The sequence below is a fragment of the Ambystoma mexicanum genome, chromosome 7p, assembly GCF_040938575.1.
Source record: "Ambystoma mexicanum isolate Mex_15411 chromosome 7p, UKY_AmexF1_1, whole genome shotgun sequence".
NCBI classification, from domain to species: Eukaryota; Metazoa; Chordata; class Amphibia; order Caudata; family Ambystomatidae; genus Ambystoma; species Ambystoma mexicanum.
This window is the reverse complement of record NC_090939.1, coordinates 882,772,229-882,786,308: the sequence shown is the minus strand read 5'-3', so window position 1 is coordinate 882,786,308 and position 14,080 is coordinate 882,772,229. Positions and strand designations below refer to the sequence as shown.

The 14,080-nt window shown below is 44.0% G+C and overlaps 1 protein-coding gene across 2 annotated transcripts in view; it reads right to left on the bottom strand.

Annotated features, from left to right (window-relative positions):
- The window catches only part of RASA3 (RAS p21 protein activator 3), a 1,503,746-nt gene that overhangs the window by 109,522 nt on the left and 1,380,144 nt on the right, over positions 1 to 14,080 (bottom strand). For both annotated transcript variants that reach the window (XM_069637121.1, XM_069637122.1), the window contains exon 18: positions 2,310 to 2,383. In XM_069637121.1, coding sequence (XP_069493222.1) covers positions 2,310 to 2,383 — 74 coding nt within the window. The remainder of the gene's footprint in view (positions 1 to 2,309; positions 2,384 to 14,080) is intronic.

Here is a 14,080-nt window from a genome sequence, read left to right as displayed (position 1 = left end):
ACAAATGGGTAATTTCGGAACCAACGGCTGAGGTTATTTTAAATTGACAAAGAACTTAAGAATGTGGACTACTATGAGAAGGAGAGCTAATTAAGAACTACAGAATTCTGAACCCAACCAGAGCATGATCTCTAGGATGTAAGAATGACTGCCATCAGCTCCATGCTCCAATAAAAAATAGGTGTGGGTCAAAATCAAGCGGGGTTTCTACACAAGCTGGTGAGGGTAGCTAAATACATGAAACACAATGTTCTCCCTCGCTCCTTTGTTTTTTTCTTTAGAAAAAAATCAGGAACAATCAAAAGAGGACCATAAAGTGCACTGAAAAGAGCAAATTTAAGTCACAGGTTGGCAGTTTTTTGAGATTACACCAGTAATAAATGAACATTGACAATATTTTGAGCAAGCGGTTAGAAAAGATAATAAAAGGTTAGCACACAGCTTATGATATTGGGATTAGGCAGTCAATTGATGGACAGAGAAGAAATTAGACTGGTCTTTCCGAAAAATTGCATACACTTAGGCTATGTAATCACAGAAAAAAACACTGCATTTAAAAAACAAAAAAAAAATGTTGCAAGTAATGCAGTGGGATTTAGCGATCAGGACGGAACAAATGATTTTGAAGATACTTTTTGCTAATTCAGGAGATTGTTCTTGATCCCATATAATACATTCAGGGTTGGTCATATCCTTGGGGCGCCTACCCCCAATCATAGAGGGGAAAACAAACGTGTTAATTGAATATAGGTGGCCAACTCGCTGATCTCACCCTGACATTTTAAGGTGCCTTGTTTTGCCCACACATCTGCCTACCTGATCCACATTTCTTCCTCGGGGTGGACTCCATGCTACACTGCGTTAGAAGGCCCATTACCCTGCCCTTTATATTGACTAGGATAAGATATAACTCTCATTCCACCACTAAACAGCTTTCTTAGCATGCACATGAAAATTGCTTCTAAAGTGGCCAAACCTGCAGGTAGTGATGTAACACAGACTTTTGAAGTGGTTGGGTGATCAATAAACACTAATTGGGGAAGGGATTATCTTACTAAAGCAAGAACATTTTCAGCCTCCTCCTAAATTCAAGTCAGGGTTGATCTGCTTCCAATGGTGGATCACAATTATTCCACGGCCCATTAAGATTGAAGTCATGAGTTCTTTTACTAGCATCATTCGTTATGCATACTCCTTGGTTGTGGATTTTCAAAGCCTGCTGAAAAGACTTTTAGGAACAACGCAAATGCAGCAGTGTATGTCCACTCTAGAGTAGCACTGGCTAAGGACATACAGGAGTGTAGTAGAAAAGCAGCAGCTGGCCTGCAATAACATTCCTTGGTGTTCAGACTCCCGTCAAAGCCAGTTCCAATCTCTTGCTTTACCAATAGGATACCTCCAAGAAAAGCATTTTGCCAGCAAGCTGCCTTAAACTTAACTAGATTCATGCTCTGAAATGCTGGAAAAAATGTTTTTAAAAAAAAAGTGGATACCAGGGGAAATTGATGTTTTTATGACAAAACATGTCCCCATCCAGGTTTCTGCCTCAGCAGTTGCTCTTGTGAAACCTTAAAGAAACCTTAAAGAATTCACTACAGTGGATCCCACAATATACAGTATAGAGTCAATGGCTACCCCTTTCATAGACCCACAAAAGGTGCACCTAAACTACAGTGACGCTAGATTTTCATATGCTAGCTCAGAGATCACAGGAGGTGGATATAGCATAAAACAAAGTTTAATTGTTCACTAGAAAAAAAACTTTAAAAAAAATAGGCAGAAGCCTATGTCACAAACAGGGTATAGAATACAAGTGGAACCAAAGAAAACATTTCTGGTTGAATGACAAAGAAGTGCAATTTCAAGGTCCCACTTGTATTCTATACCGTTTGTGACATAGGCTTCTGCCTATTTTAAAAAAAAGTTTTTTCTAGTTAACAATTAAACTTTGTTTTATGCTGTATCCACCTCCTGTGATCTCTGAGCTAGCATATGAAAATCTAGCGTCACTGTAGTTTAGGTGCACCCCCTGTGGGTCTATGAAAGGGGTAGCCGTTGACCGTATACTGTATATTGATAGTCCCCCCCCTCACCCTCCAGAGTCAGGCCCCCCTATACAAAAGAGGGTCCCTTGCCCTCTTATATATTTCAATTACAGTGGATCCCATCCATCGATCTGACCATTTTTCAGGCCAACCGTTTGCAAGACATTAAGTAACATGCGTTTTCATGTAACACAATGATTTCAATTTGCTGGACTTTGTACCGATAGCCTATATTATGGTACCATCATTTACTCATTAACTTACCCTTCTTTAAGAAGTATAGGTTGCTCAATGCTCTTATGATCTCTTCTTCCAGAAGATGAAATCAAATCTAGAAACTTTGGGTAAATTGCATAGAAATTTCAATCAGTGAGGAGAATGGTTTCAGCCAAGTACAGGCGTTTAAGGACAAGCATCAGGCATGACTAAAATAGTCGATTTCAGTTCTCTGTGCATTAAAGACATACTGCATTTATCAGGTATAATGACCATAGGTTATCATTTTTGGAGGGAAGACTGCAACTACATTGGCCAGCATAGGCTGAAAGGGCTTGTGATCACAAAGCAACGTAGAAATAAAATGTTTGCAGACAAACAGGTTGTGATTTAAATGTACTTCGGTATATAAATATATGCAGAATTGACATAATACATACAACACATTTAGAAGATGGCAACAGTAGAAACAATGATGCACAATCAAACCATAGCTGTACATTGTCTGCTATACTTCATCTTTTGCATAGTGAGATGCTTACCATTTACACAGCTGAAAATATGAAAAGGTACTCTGACAATTCAAAAGTACAACACTGATGAATTTAGCTAACTAGGGGACCGATGACTAACACATACAAAAAGGAACAAGATTGAGCCACATTCCGAGCTGTCGGTGGAGGAGGTCGAATTAACCATATAATTAAACTGAGCAGGCCTTTCCAAGCAGAGATCATTACTTCAATGTCATTACTCCATTAGAAGTGCTCTACTGTTGATTGTAGCAAGAGAGACTAAAGAAAAGGACCCAAGTAGTAATATCATGGCAAACTTGCTTTGGGGGATTCTTAGCTTCATCTAATCTACCTAGACTTTACACCATGTGGAAAGTGGCAGTAGCCTGTTCCTTTCATGCGCTTGAACGTGAATGCCTGTCGGATGCATGAGAGTAGTGGAGATCTAGGTGGGCCCATGGACCCTGTGGTTAATCGCAACATACAATACACACACCAAGGCTTTGAACATTAGTGTGAACAGTGTATGGTGTTGCATGTCAGTACTGGGTGCATTGGACTTGTGCATACACACCAGACAGCCTGCAATATATTAGGGTCCTCCTAGAGAATGTGTACCAGTGCGAGAAATGTTGGCTATGTCGACATGGGCGCTTTGGGTCTGTTCATCTGTTCCTGGTGACTAGGCACAATTTTTCTCTTTCAAAACAAATGGGGAATCGCCAAAATGTTTTCCTATGGCCGGAATAGGCCGAGCTGTGGACTTTTTGTCAAGGTTGATTCTTGGGACAGTACACCCTCCCAACCCTTCGAGTGGTCAGGCATTAAAAGACGAGCTTGGCAGAGGGGAAACTGATGCCCTGTGCCCTGACTCATAGCTCTGCTCCTTGCCCCATAGTGCAACCTGACGAGATGTCCTTGCCAGTTCACTCAGAGGCGCCTTATGGGTTGACAGATGAGCTGTTCTGACCTATAGTCAAGCCTACAGAGGCAACAATGCCTCTTTCTGGTTTTGGTTCCTCATAGTTCACCCAACTACCACCCATTGCTCTGCATGCCTAGGTATGCCTGCTAACCATTCAATGTGAAAGACTCTTTTGGTAGCAGCGCTGTGAAAGGAGGCATAACTCTTGATGCTCTAGCTGTGTCTGCAGTCATTTTCAGAATGAACCAAGTACTCAGTTGTGTGATGGATTGGGTATTGCTTTATGTACTGCTTTGTGAGTCTGTGGTGGGTTGTGGATACAAAGTGTCTTGTGTTAGAAACCCTGTCTCTTTGCATGCTCTTTGGCAGATTGCACAAGTTCCCCAATTCTACCTTTAAGATGCATCCTGGAAGGCTGGGCTCTTAGATGTCATAAGTGAGGGCTGCTGACTTGCAGGAGGCCATTGCTCGGGAGTCCTGCATCACAACTGGTGAGATAAAGTAGTAAACATTTGCTTGGAATACCAAAATCAGATAGTTACATGGGTTTGTACAGTTTTGGATTACTTCTGTGACAGTTTACTAGAGGGAATATTTCAAAGACTAATAAGGGTTTAGGCCTTAACAAACGGAGGCACTGCTTCACAGATAATCACACTCATAAACGTCAAAGTTGGCAGAGAAGATCCACAAGCGAACGGGAAGCAAGGAATCGGCCAATGACGATAAGTAGGCACAAGTGAGTGGAATCATTTGTACAGCATACACTGAACTGATCGTCTATGGTCCAAACAATTGAGTCTCGGGTTCAGATGGGGTGGTTGCCCTTGTGGAAGTCCTGTGCCAGGTGGAGGAAAACCGATCTAAAAAGGAGGCATATGGTGGTCTGAGCACCTAGTCTAATTTTGGGCCAGAGCCACAACTTCTATAAATCTCTGAAGTCTACCGCACTGCGGATGACTGCTTCGACAGGATCCAAGTCATGGACATCCTGGTGCTGCTCAGACATGAGGGGCGGAGCAGCAGATATGGAGCTTCAACTGGGTGAGAGAAACAGGCCAAACTGAATATTAATGGTTCTTCTGGGGCAATGGTACTTCACACTTGTTTCAGTCTCAAACCCACAGGGTCCCCAATGCAGCAAGTGGCCACGGCACTCTAGTCTTGAGCTCTTTGATTTTCCATTCCCAACCAGCTGGACCTCGACATAGGCAGGAGGACCAGTGACGGGGGGGCTACAGCCAGAGTCTGCAACCTTTGGATCTCCAAATATTTTGCACTCCCATCAATATTTTACAACTCCCATCATTTCTAACCAGCATAGTCCATGGTGAATGATCTTTAAGTTGTAGTCGAAACATCTGAAAGCTGCAGGTTGCAGACCCGTGGGCTACATGATATGAACACCACAATCCTAGGAACTCACAGCAACAGAGAAACTGACTAACGTTTCTCAAGAGGAGGGACTAGTATGCATTCACGGTGCACATCCATGCGGGTGAGGCCCATGTCCACAGTGGTGCAAAACTGCACGGCTGTGTGGGGTGAAATAGCCCTTGGGTGCGAGAAATAAAGAGGCCAGAGTCATGGGGGGACATGCCCCTAAATAAGACCGAAATTGGCCTGCCCTGAAATAATGTAGAACATAAGGCATTGTACATTGAAATCAAGAGGAAAGGAAATGTGCTAAATTGCAAACTATGGACAGATGCCAAATGCCTTTCACAAACGAAGCAAGACACCTGGCAAGGATAGTTTGACTAATCCATGAAGAGCTGGACTGATATTCCATGAAACCACAGTGCACAGTATCTAAAATGAAAATGCCAAGATTGTGTTTCAAGCCTTCGCAGCAAAATGAAGCATTTCTACTGTGAAAGAAGCCAATGCATGTCAAATTCAGTTTTCCCTTTAAACTAAAAATATGCCCAACAAAATGTTCACCAAAGCCACTAAACGTGGTTATGATCCCCTCATGTAACCACTGTTTGCTGGGGACAACTTTCTAGTGACAATTATACATGTAAAATTGTGTGCCTTTCAAGAGTTCATTTTAAAGGTAAAATGTGAGTTAAAAGGCAATTTTCGGCTGAGTGGAGGATGCCCTGTGCTGCTTGCCATGTGTTTTTATTCTCTTCGCTATTTCTTCAAATGTGAAACTGAATACCTTCCCCGTTGTCCTGGAAACCTAGAGAGGCCTGTTTTTCAAACATGAGTGCCATCCCTTAAAAATACAACTTAAAGATACTTTAGAGATTGTGTTGTCGTCCTTGGAAGGGCAGGAGACCCTCTCTCACCCTGCATTAGCACAGCAGTACGATAGAACGGAGCCTGCCACACGAAGAAGCATCCAGTGTTCAAAGCCCTGGCAAGAAGCCTGCAGCTTCCAACTGCAAGGATTATCCCATAGCCTTACCATCCGTGCTCTTTGTGCACGATTAAAGAGGTATTTCACCCACCTGCACGCACGAAACTGTGTGGACCCAGCCAAAAAGGCTGCCGCCATTACTTGTGTACAGGTTGTCTAGCAACCATCAACCACGCTCATTGGAGGCCGGCAAGCATTTTTCACACCTACATCCGGCGGAAGGCGACAGCCAGCCCTCACCAACAAGGCACTCACTATAAGGCTCTTGCCTGTCCATGCAGGTCGGTGACGGGAGGTCTGGAGGCGTGCCCGCACACCCTTCTGCCGCCAAACACGCTACCAAATCCCAGACCAACTGAGCAGATTACGCTCACCACCACTTGCTAAATTGCAAGGTAAGACACGGCCATCCCCTTCTCCTAACGAACACTAACACTCCACCACCTTTCTGGTATATCTGCTGCTGTTCTGAACTCTGCCATCTATGAACTTACTACTCCCATATTCTTTCTCAAATGAATGCCACCAAAGGCAATTCAGACTATATTTGCCCTTCCTCTCCAAAGCTAGCTCTATCACGCTCGCCAACACACTAATAAAGTCCAACTTAGACTACTGCAATGCCCTATACACAGGAGCAAACAAATACATCTTAGATAAAATACAAATACAAAATAATGCCCTTAGAGCATCTTTCAGCATACCCAGTAGAGAGCACATCTCCAACATCAGAAGAGACCAGCGCTGTCTAAAAATCAGCTTCCCGGTGAAAGCTGCTCTATCCTGGAATGCACTTCCCCTAGCCTTCAGAACTGAACAACCATACCCTAGATTCAGACGTAATTTGATAAACTGGCCTCGAGCTAATTTCAACTAATACTTGCTCATTGTGTTGTACCCTAGGTGCACTCGACTTCTCGACTATCCTTTTATCTATTGTACTATTCTGTTGACCACTGCATTTGCTGTTTTTTGCTCCCTACCTATTGCACTCCCAACCTTGTTATTGTACCTATTTACATGTTGCAACTAAGGTTCAAGTATACTTGCATCTGCTGCGCCTAGCTACCTAAGGGTTTGGTGCGCATTACTAAATAATCAAACAAACAAATCCACAATGGACAAGATAAAGACAGGTCTGTTCACCAGCCTTTACGACCTGCGGGTCACCAAAGCTGCAATAAAAAGTGCATTAGTGCTCATTAGCCCTTGGAATGAGCAGGCTAATCTAAAACACAGACCCCTCTGCTGATGTCATGTGCTCCAGGAGGGTGGGGGCCAGAGCCAAGGAGTGGTTTGGCTGCCCATTGTGTAAAATGGGAGAATGTATTTTACTGTGTACAATTGGCAATATTTTTAGCACAATAGTAGTGGGATTTCTGGAAAGGTGACAGTTAACCCTTTCTGGTCATCCCAAAACAATTTTTGTGAGGGAAACACAACTAAAGTCAATCAGGAAAATATAATGTGGCCCTCCTTGAGAATTTGAGAGATATAAAAAGTTGATTGAAGTGGGCCCAGTATGATTCATATACCGCCCACCAAGGGCCATATTTTTCACTAATATAATTCTGGAGTAAATGATGAAAAACTATGGCTCTGCACAGGAATGACCCACAGGCTCCTGAGTAACGTCATTGGACTCGCAGCAAAATGTAGTTTTCAAAAATGCATTCATATCTGTCAAAATGTGGAAGTTAAGGGTATTTGCAATGGTAGTGAGATTTTAAGTGCAACAACATGACCAAGCCCACCTGTCGAGTGAGATGAAGTGCTCTTGTCCCCTGGTGTCCCAAAGCACTCCCACATTTTCTGGACCTATCAGCACAGAAGTGGGAGTGGAGTACTGGAGAATTAACCAATCCCTTCTGCGGGAACTAGGACAAGTCGGTGATGTCATTTGTCCTAGAACTAAGTCTGCCCACCTCAGAGCAGAACTTGTCCCACTAACCCCATGAGGTGATCTGCTGTCGAAATCTGGAGAAACATCCTGCAGTGAGAGGTCTAAATCTTGCAGAGGAGCCAGGAGTTTAGAAGCTGACCTGGGACCCCGCGGAGGATTCAGCAGAGACCTTGACTGGCCCCTGTTTGGTGTCCCAGCAGTGTCCTGATGCTCCCTGATGTTCAGCACAGACCTCTCCTGCAAGTAGAACCAAACCACAAAAGCCATAGAGCATGTAGGCCCTAGATTCTTGTAGCATTGCCTTAGATAATTCCCCATTGCAAAATCCCCATTGTCTGTATATTTCAGTCATTTCCCCAATGAAGAATCCCCATTCGCATGTGTAGATCCTTAGTCTCTTTATCCAAGTAAATCAATTAAATTCCCCATTGAATGTCCCATGATCTGTATTGGTGGAATTCGAAGCCAACAATCCTTTCCCAGTGTTTTGTTAGCTGGTATATAGTCTTAAAGATTAGCCAAAACAATTGGCTCCAAAAAGCCATTTCCACTTGTTTGCCATCGTAAGGTGCAAATGAAATTGTTCCCATTTTCCCATTCTGTTCCTATTGTCCCATTGTAAGGTGCAACACAAAATTGTTCCCATTTACCCATTCAGTTCCTATTTCACTACTGTAAGGTAAAAACAAATTCCCATGTGCATTTTCTTTCCCCACTGTTATTGTTCTAAACATCCCAAAACAGGTTTTCCCATTCTGTTCTGATCATAAACCTAAAGCAATGTGTGTTCTTTTCAGGAATGCAAAACACATTTTTCTCCTTGCATCCCTGTCCCCTCTTTAATGTTATTATCAAGTATTCCAAAATCCGAGTTTCCCCTTGTGTGCTGATTAGTATTCTCTAAAGCCCTGCCTGTTTTTAGAAGCAGAACAAATTCCCTTCTTTTCTAGTCTTTCCCATAGCAGTTGCAATACATTTAAAATCCCATTTTACCATTGTGCTGTGCCAAACAAATGTTCCCTTCCGTTTTGCCTCTATTGTTTCTATAAGCACAACTCCAAATCTGATTTCTCCCTTGTGTTCCCACTGACTACCATCCAAAAGAGCCCAGCCCAGTGGATGTATTCGGGGGCGAGGGTAGCTGGGACCAAAACGTATAATTCTGTTTGAAGTCGCATTCCTGTCTATTTGCATTCGTTTTCCTGCGGTGCTTTGAACTGATCTCGGATTGCATTGGGGGGCGAGGTAAAAGCAAGCTATTGTCACTGCAAGTTCTAGTGTCATCACTGTGGTGGTATTCTATTAAAATTATATCTTGTCTTTGGGTTGCCACAACATTGGTGGCTGCTGTAATTTGACTTTAATACATATATTAATAAATATCTTATTAATACACACCGGCCCAATTCCTAGTCCATTGTGACACTGGGTGTATGCTGAGATTGGGTGCGAGACAGGTTGGAGGCCTTCTCAAAAAAGGACCTAAAGTATAGAAATCGAAGCGTTTTTATTTTGCGCCGCATTCATTGTAGAAGAAGGAGATCTCTGACTTGCGTGTGCCATGCAATAAATCGTGACAGCTGGCCCATCTCAGAAAGCTCCTCAAACTCAACTAGCATGGATTTGGGTGAGAGGCAGGAGGAGCTGGTACAGGAGAAACTGCTCCAACGGCAGCGGAAGACCCCAGAAGTACCACTGGCATACAACATGAAATGTTTATCCTCCAATGGTTGACATGGGTCGAACTTTATTTTTCAAAAAACATTTTATTCGTTTTAAACAAGAGTAGAGAGATCTTACAAGAGTGCTACTAAAGATATACATCTCTATCCATCAGTTTTCTCCCACCTTACTCCCGATCACCATTGCTCTGGGAAATCTTAAAATCGAAGCAGCCATTCAAAATACACTGTAGATAACAATTCTCTGTAGGCTGCAGCAAGGAATAGAAGCAAAGATGGCTATTTCGCAGCATGCCCTCTGCCAGATACATGGACAGTTTCTCTGTGGCCAACTTGTGCCACTGCAAATTGATGTGGGGTTCTTTGGGTATCGTCCACATCACACCAATCACCAACTCTGTGGCGAGCAAAAATGGCATAATAATCTTCCCCTTGACAGTCCGCCATGGATAGATACGGCCGGCTGGAATATCCAAAAGAACCAAACCCCGGGTCCAAAGAAAATGTTTCACCAAGGACCAAACTGATAAGAGTCAATGACTGTACGCCATAACAAAGTTATTTGGGGATATTCCCAAAATACATCCAAAAGAGACCAAACATCAGCTCCAACAGTCCCCAGGGTGTTCAGAGTTCATAGGCGTAAGGTCATGTGGCACGTGTACCATCTATAGCAAAGCCATATGCAGCTTCCTTATTTTGTACACACTGCAACGACTCTCTGGCTCGTGCCCATACATCCCTCCAGTCCTTTTTTGGTACATTTTACCAAAGTGTTTGTGTCAGGCTGCCATAAAGGGCCATCTGTCCTGTGATTGAGCATTAAGTTGAAACCTGTATATGACGGATATGAGCCCTTTTCTCGAGGGCACATTAGTGATGCCTTCCTAAAAGGGCATCAATGGCCTGATGGCTGCTGCTTTTATGTACCTCTGCGCGGACAATATCTTAGTTGAAGGAATTGTAGGAGTTCATCGAACTTTTACAAATCAGGACATTTTAATCCTCATTTCTGCAGCTGGGCTCCAATTATTTTTTGGACGCTCTTAGTACACTATGACACCCCAGATGAAGTGTTGTGTCATTTATCAACTTTTGTACATCTTGCTTCTGCAAACACACTGGGATTGCTTTTAACAGACAGGGGAAGTGCAACAATACTATGATTTAACAGCTGGTATTCGGCCAAACCAAGATAATCATAACCTTACCCAGCCTGCCATATCCTTGCTGATGTGTCAAACTGGGATAATTCGCTTTATATAGATCTGACATGTGCAAGGTTAGATTTACCCCCGATAACAGACTGATTTTTGTGGGCTATTTGAAAGGGATTTTTCCATTCTAACGAGGCCTTATAGCCAGATGGGACCAGACCAGGAAATCTCAATTTTGTGTAATTCACCTTAAAGCTGGAGATGGTACCATAATCCTGCAGCTGGGAAAGCAAGGCTTCGAGGGAGGGCTTAATATCCTGTAGGGCTAAGAGAACACAATCACAAACACGGCAAGCTTATGTTCAGCTAACAAAAACACATTCCTTGTATTTTTTAATTGTCCCTCAAATAGCAAATAGCTCCATCACTAGATCAATAATGAAGGGTGATAGGGACAACCTTGTCTGGCACTTCTGCCTAGCCTAAACACCAGAGATGGGGGACTATTAACCTGAATCGTCGAGGAGGGATTGCCATGGATTCCAATAACCATGTTCAGGAATTTCTCCCCAAACCCCGTTGCTTCAAGTGTTTTCTTTAAAAGCATCAAAATAATCCTGTTGAACACATTTTAATCATCGAGAGTGAATAGTATTGATCGGGCACTATCAAACCCTTCAGTTTTATTCAACAGATAGTCCACTTTGGCAGACTGGTCAGTAGGTTGGGTATTATGGATTCCAGTCTGTTGGCCACATGTTTTTAAATGATTTTATGGTCTATATTTAAAAAAGGCAGTTGACCTATACGAGCCACAGTCTCTGGTAGTTTTTCCCCATTTTTGGAATCATGCTAATCACTGAATACTGGCAAACTATTAAAAATCTGCAAGGAACTCGCCAATCCTTTTGCAATCTCCACATCTCTGACAATCCATAACCGTCTGTACCTCTCTGGCCTCCCACTTGCTTTCCAAAACTCACGACATTCTGTCCTCACTCTCCTCTTCCCCCTCCCTTATCTCCCCTCTCCCATTCCCTACTTCTCTCCTCCTCCTCCCTCTCCAATAGCACCGGATGAGGTCTCTAGACTAGTCCTCTCTATGAAAGTCTCCTCCAAACAGGTGCTCCCTTGCTCCTGCAGAACTATCATGGACAACACTTCCTCCCTTCAGCCTTCCCTGGCTGATTTCTGTAACCACTCATTTGCCACCGGCTCCTTCCCTCTTCCCCTCAAGCACTCCCTTGTGCACCCCTCATTAAAAAGGCCTCTTCTGATCCCTCCTGGCTGCTAATTATCACCCTATCTCCATCACCCCCTTCCTGGGCAAACTCCTGGAGAAGCTTGCCATCTCCCAATTGACCCAACACACCAAATCTGTCGGCTGTCTTCACGACCACCAGTCTGGCTTCAGAGCCGCCAGACAAACTGCTCTACTGAACACCTGTGATGACTTGCTCTCTAATTCGAACTCTAATTTTCCACCCGTTCTTATCCTGCTAGATCATTCCTCTGCCTTCAACAGTCAATCATGCCATCCTGATTAATCAGCTCCATGACACCCTTGGCATCACCGGCCTAGCACTGGACTGGGTGACCTCCTTCCTCTCCAACCAACCTTCCCAGGTTCAAATTGGCCCCTTTCTCTTCCCTATCACACTCTCCAACTGCAGCGTCCCTCAAGGCTCCATCCTCTCGCTATGGCTTTTCAACATCTACCTTGTCCCTTTGGCCCACTTGATCTCTTACTTCTCTCCTCACTTCCAGTGTTATGCAGATGACACGCAGCACCCCTTCAAACTTCCCTCTTCTTCCTCCTCTCTCATCACTGACCGACTGCTATTCAGTCATGGTGTTCTGCCTATGATCTCTGCCTTAATTCCAGTAAGACCGAGATCCTATTCATTGGGACCCCAGCTCCCACCTTCCCACCCTCCTTCCCTCGCTCTGGCCACCCTCTATGCGTCACCTGCCCTCATCCTCTTGTAAGGCACAAATCCTTGTCATCTTTGATTCCTCTCTCTCGTCTACTCACATCGCGGACCTTGCCAAGAATGCCCACTGTCAGCTGCAGCTACTCAGAGGCATTATCCCTTTCCTCACATTCCCCCAGAAACCCAATGTCTACATAGCTCTGGTACTCTCTAGGCTTGACTACTGTAACAGCCTCTTTCTCAATCTTACTCCTTCCTTCCTTCGTCCGCTTTAATTAATCCTTGAGTCTTGACTGGGGGGTAGATGCCTCTCCTCCACAGGAGCCTCCCTCTGGAATAGTCTCCCTGCCCCTCTCAGGCTTGAGCCAAACTGCCTTAAGCTTCAGAAGCTCCTCAAGACCCTCCTTTTCTCCTCCTCCTGCCCTGCCAACATCTTCTGCCTCATTGACTGGCTGCCTGGTTCCCTCTTAGTACTACAGGGCTCCAGCCCCGCCCAGCCCCCCCCCTTCCCTGCACTTAACTGCTTTCCCTGAGCTTTTGCCCTCTATCTCCAGTTAGCACTTACTCCTTGCCTCCTCACCCTTTTCCCTTCCCACTTTAGCACTTTTTCGGAAACTGGCACTCACCCCTCCTGCATTTCTTGTTCTGCAATTGCACGATTCGAATGTCACAAGGCCTAGTAGGACCGTTATTGCATCTTTCTCCCTTGTTCACACCCCCTTTATGTCCTTTGGTGCCTTGAAACACCATTTGTTGTATAGGCGCCTCACAAATATCCAATAAATAGATACAAAAATAATCCTGTGTATTTTATTGAAGCACAAATTGCAGTCTTGTTGGAAAAATCCACTGAAACCTAATTCTTTCTTTGATAAATTTGGCAACCACTGGCTTTAGCGCTAGTCTACTCTGCAGAGCTGTGCTTGACATGTCTTGGAAGAACTGTATATGGGAGTTTGGAAAGTCAAATTGGCCCCCTTCTCTAGAAGCTACATCGCAGTTTTTACTTGCAGAAATTATACAGTTTGAACAGTATGCCACTTTGATGAGCTTCATCTCTGAGGTGCTGCAGAGCACACTCTGTGCCATGTCTTACACCATACTGGGCTCTGGCTCCTCAAGTAGTAGTTCAGTAAAGAGTTTATTTAGCTAACTGCCAAGGTCTGCTGGGGTATGGCTCAGACAGGATTGTATGGACAGTGGTCTCCATTCACCAGTGAAGTGCTTCAAGATGCAGGGTTCGAAATTGAGGGGAGCTGGGAGCTATTTAGCTCCTGCTTGTAGCCTAAAGGGGTCTGGTTGCTGAACAAAAACACACCTATGAATTTAATCCTG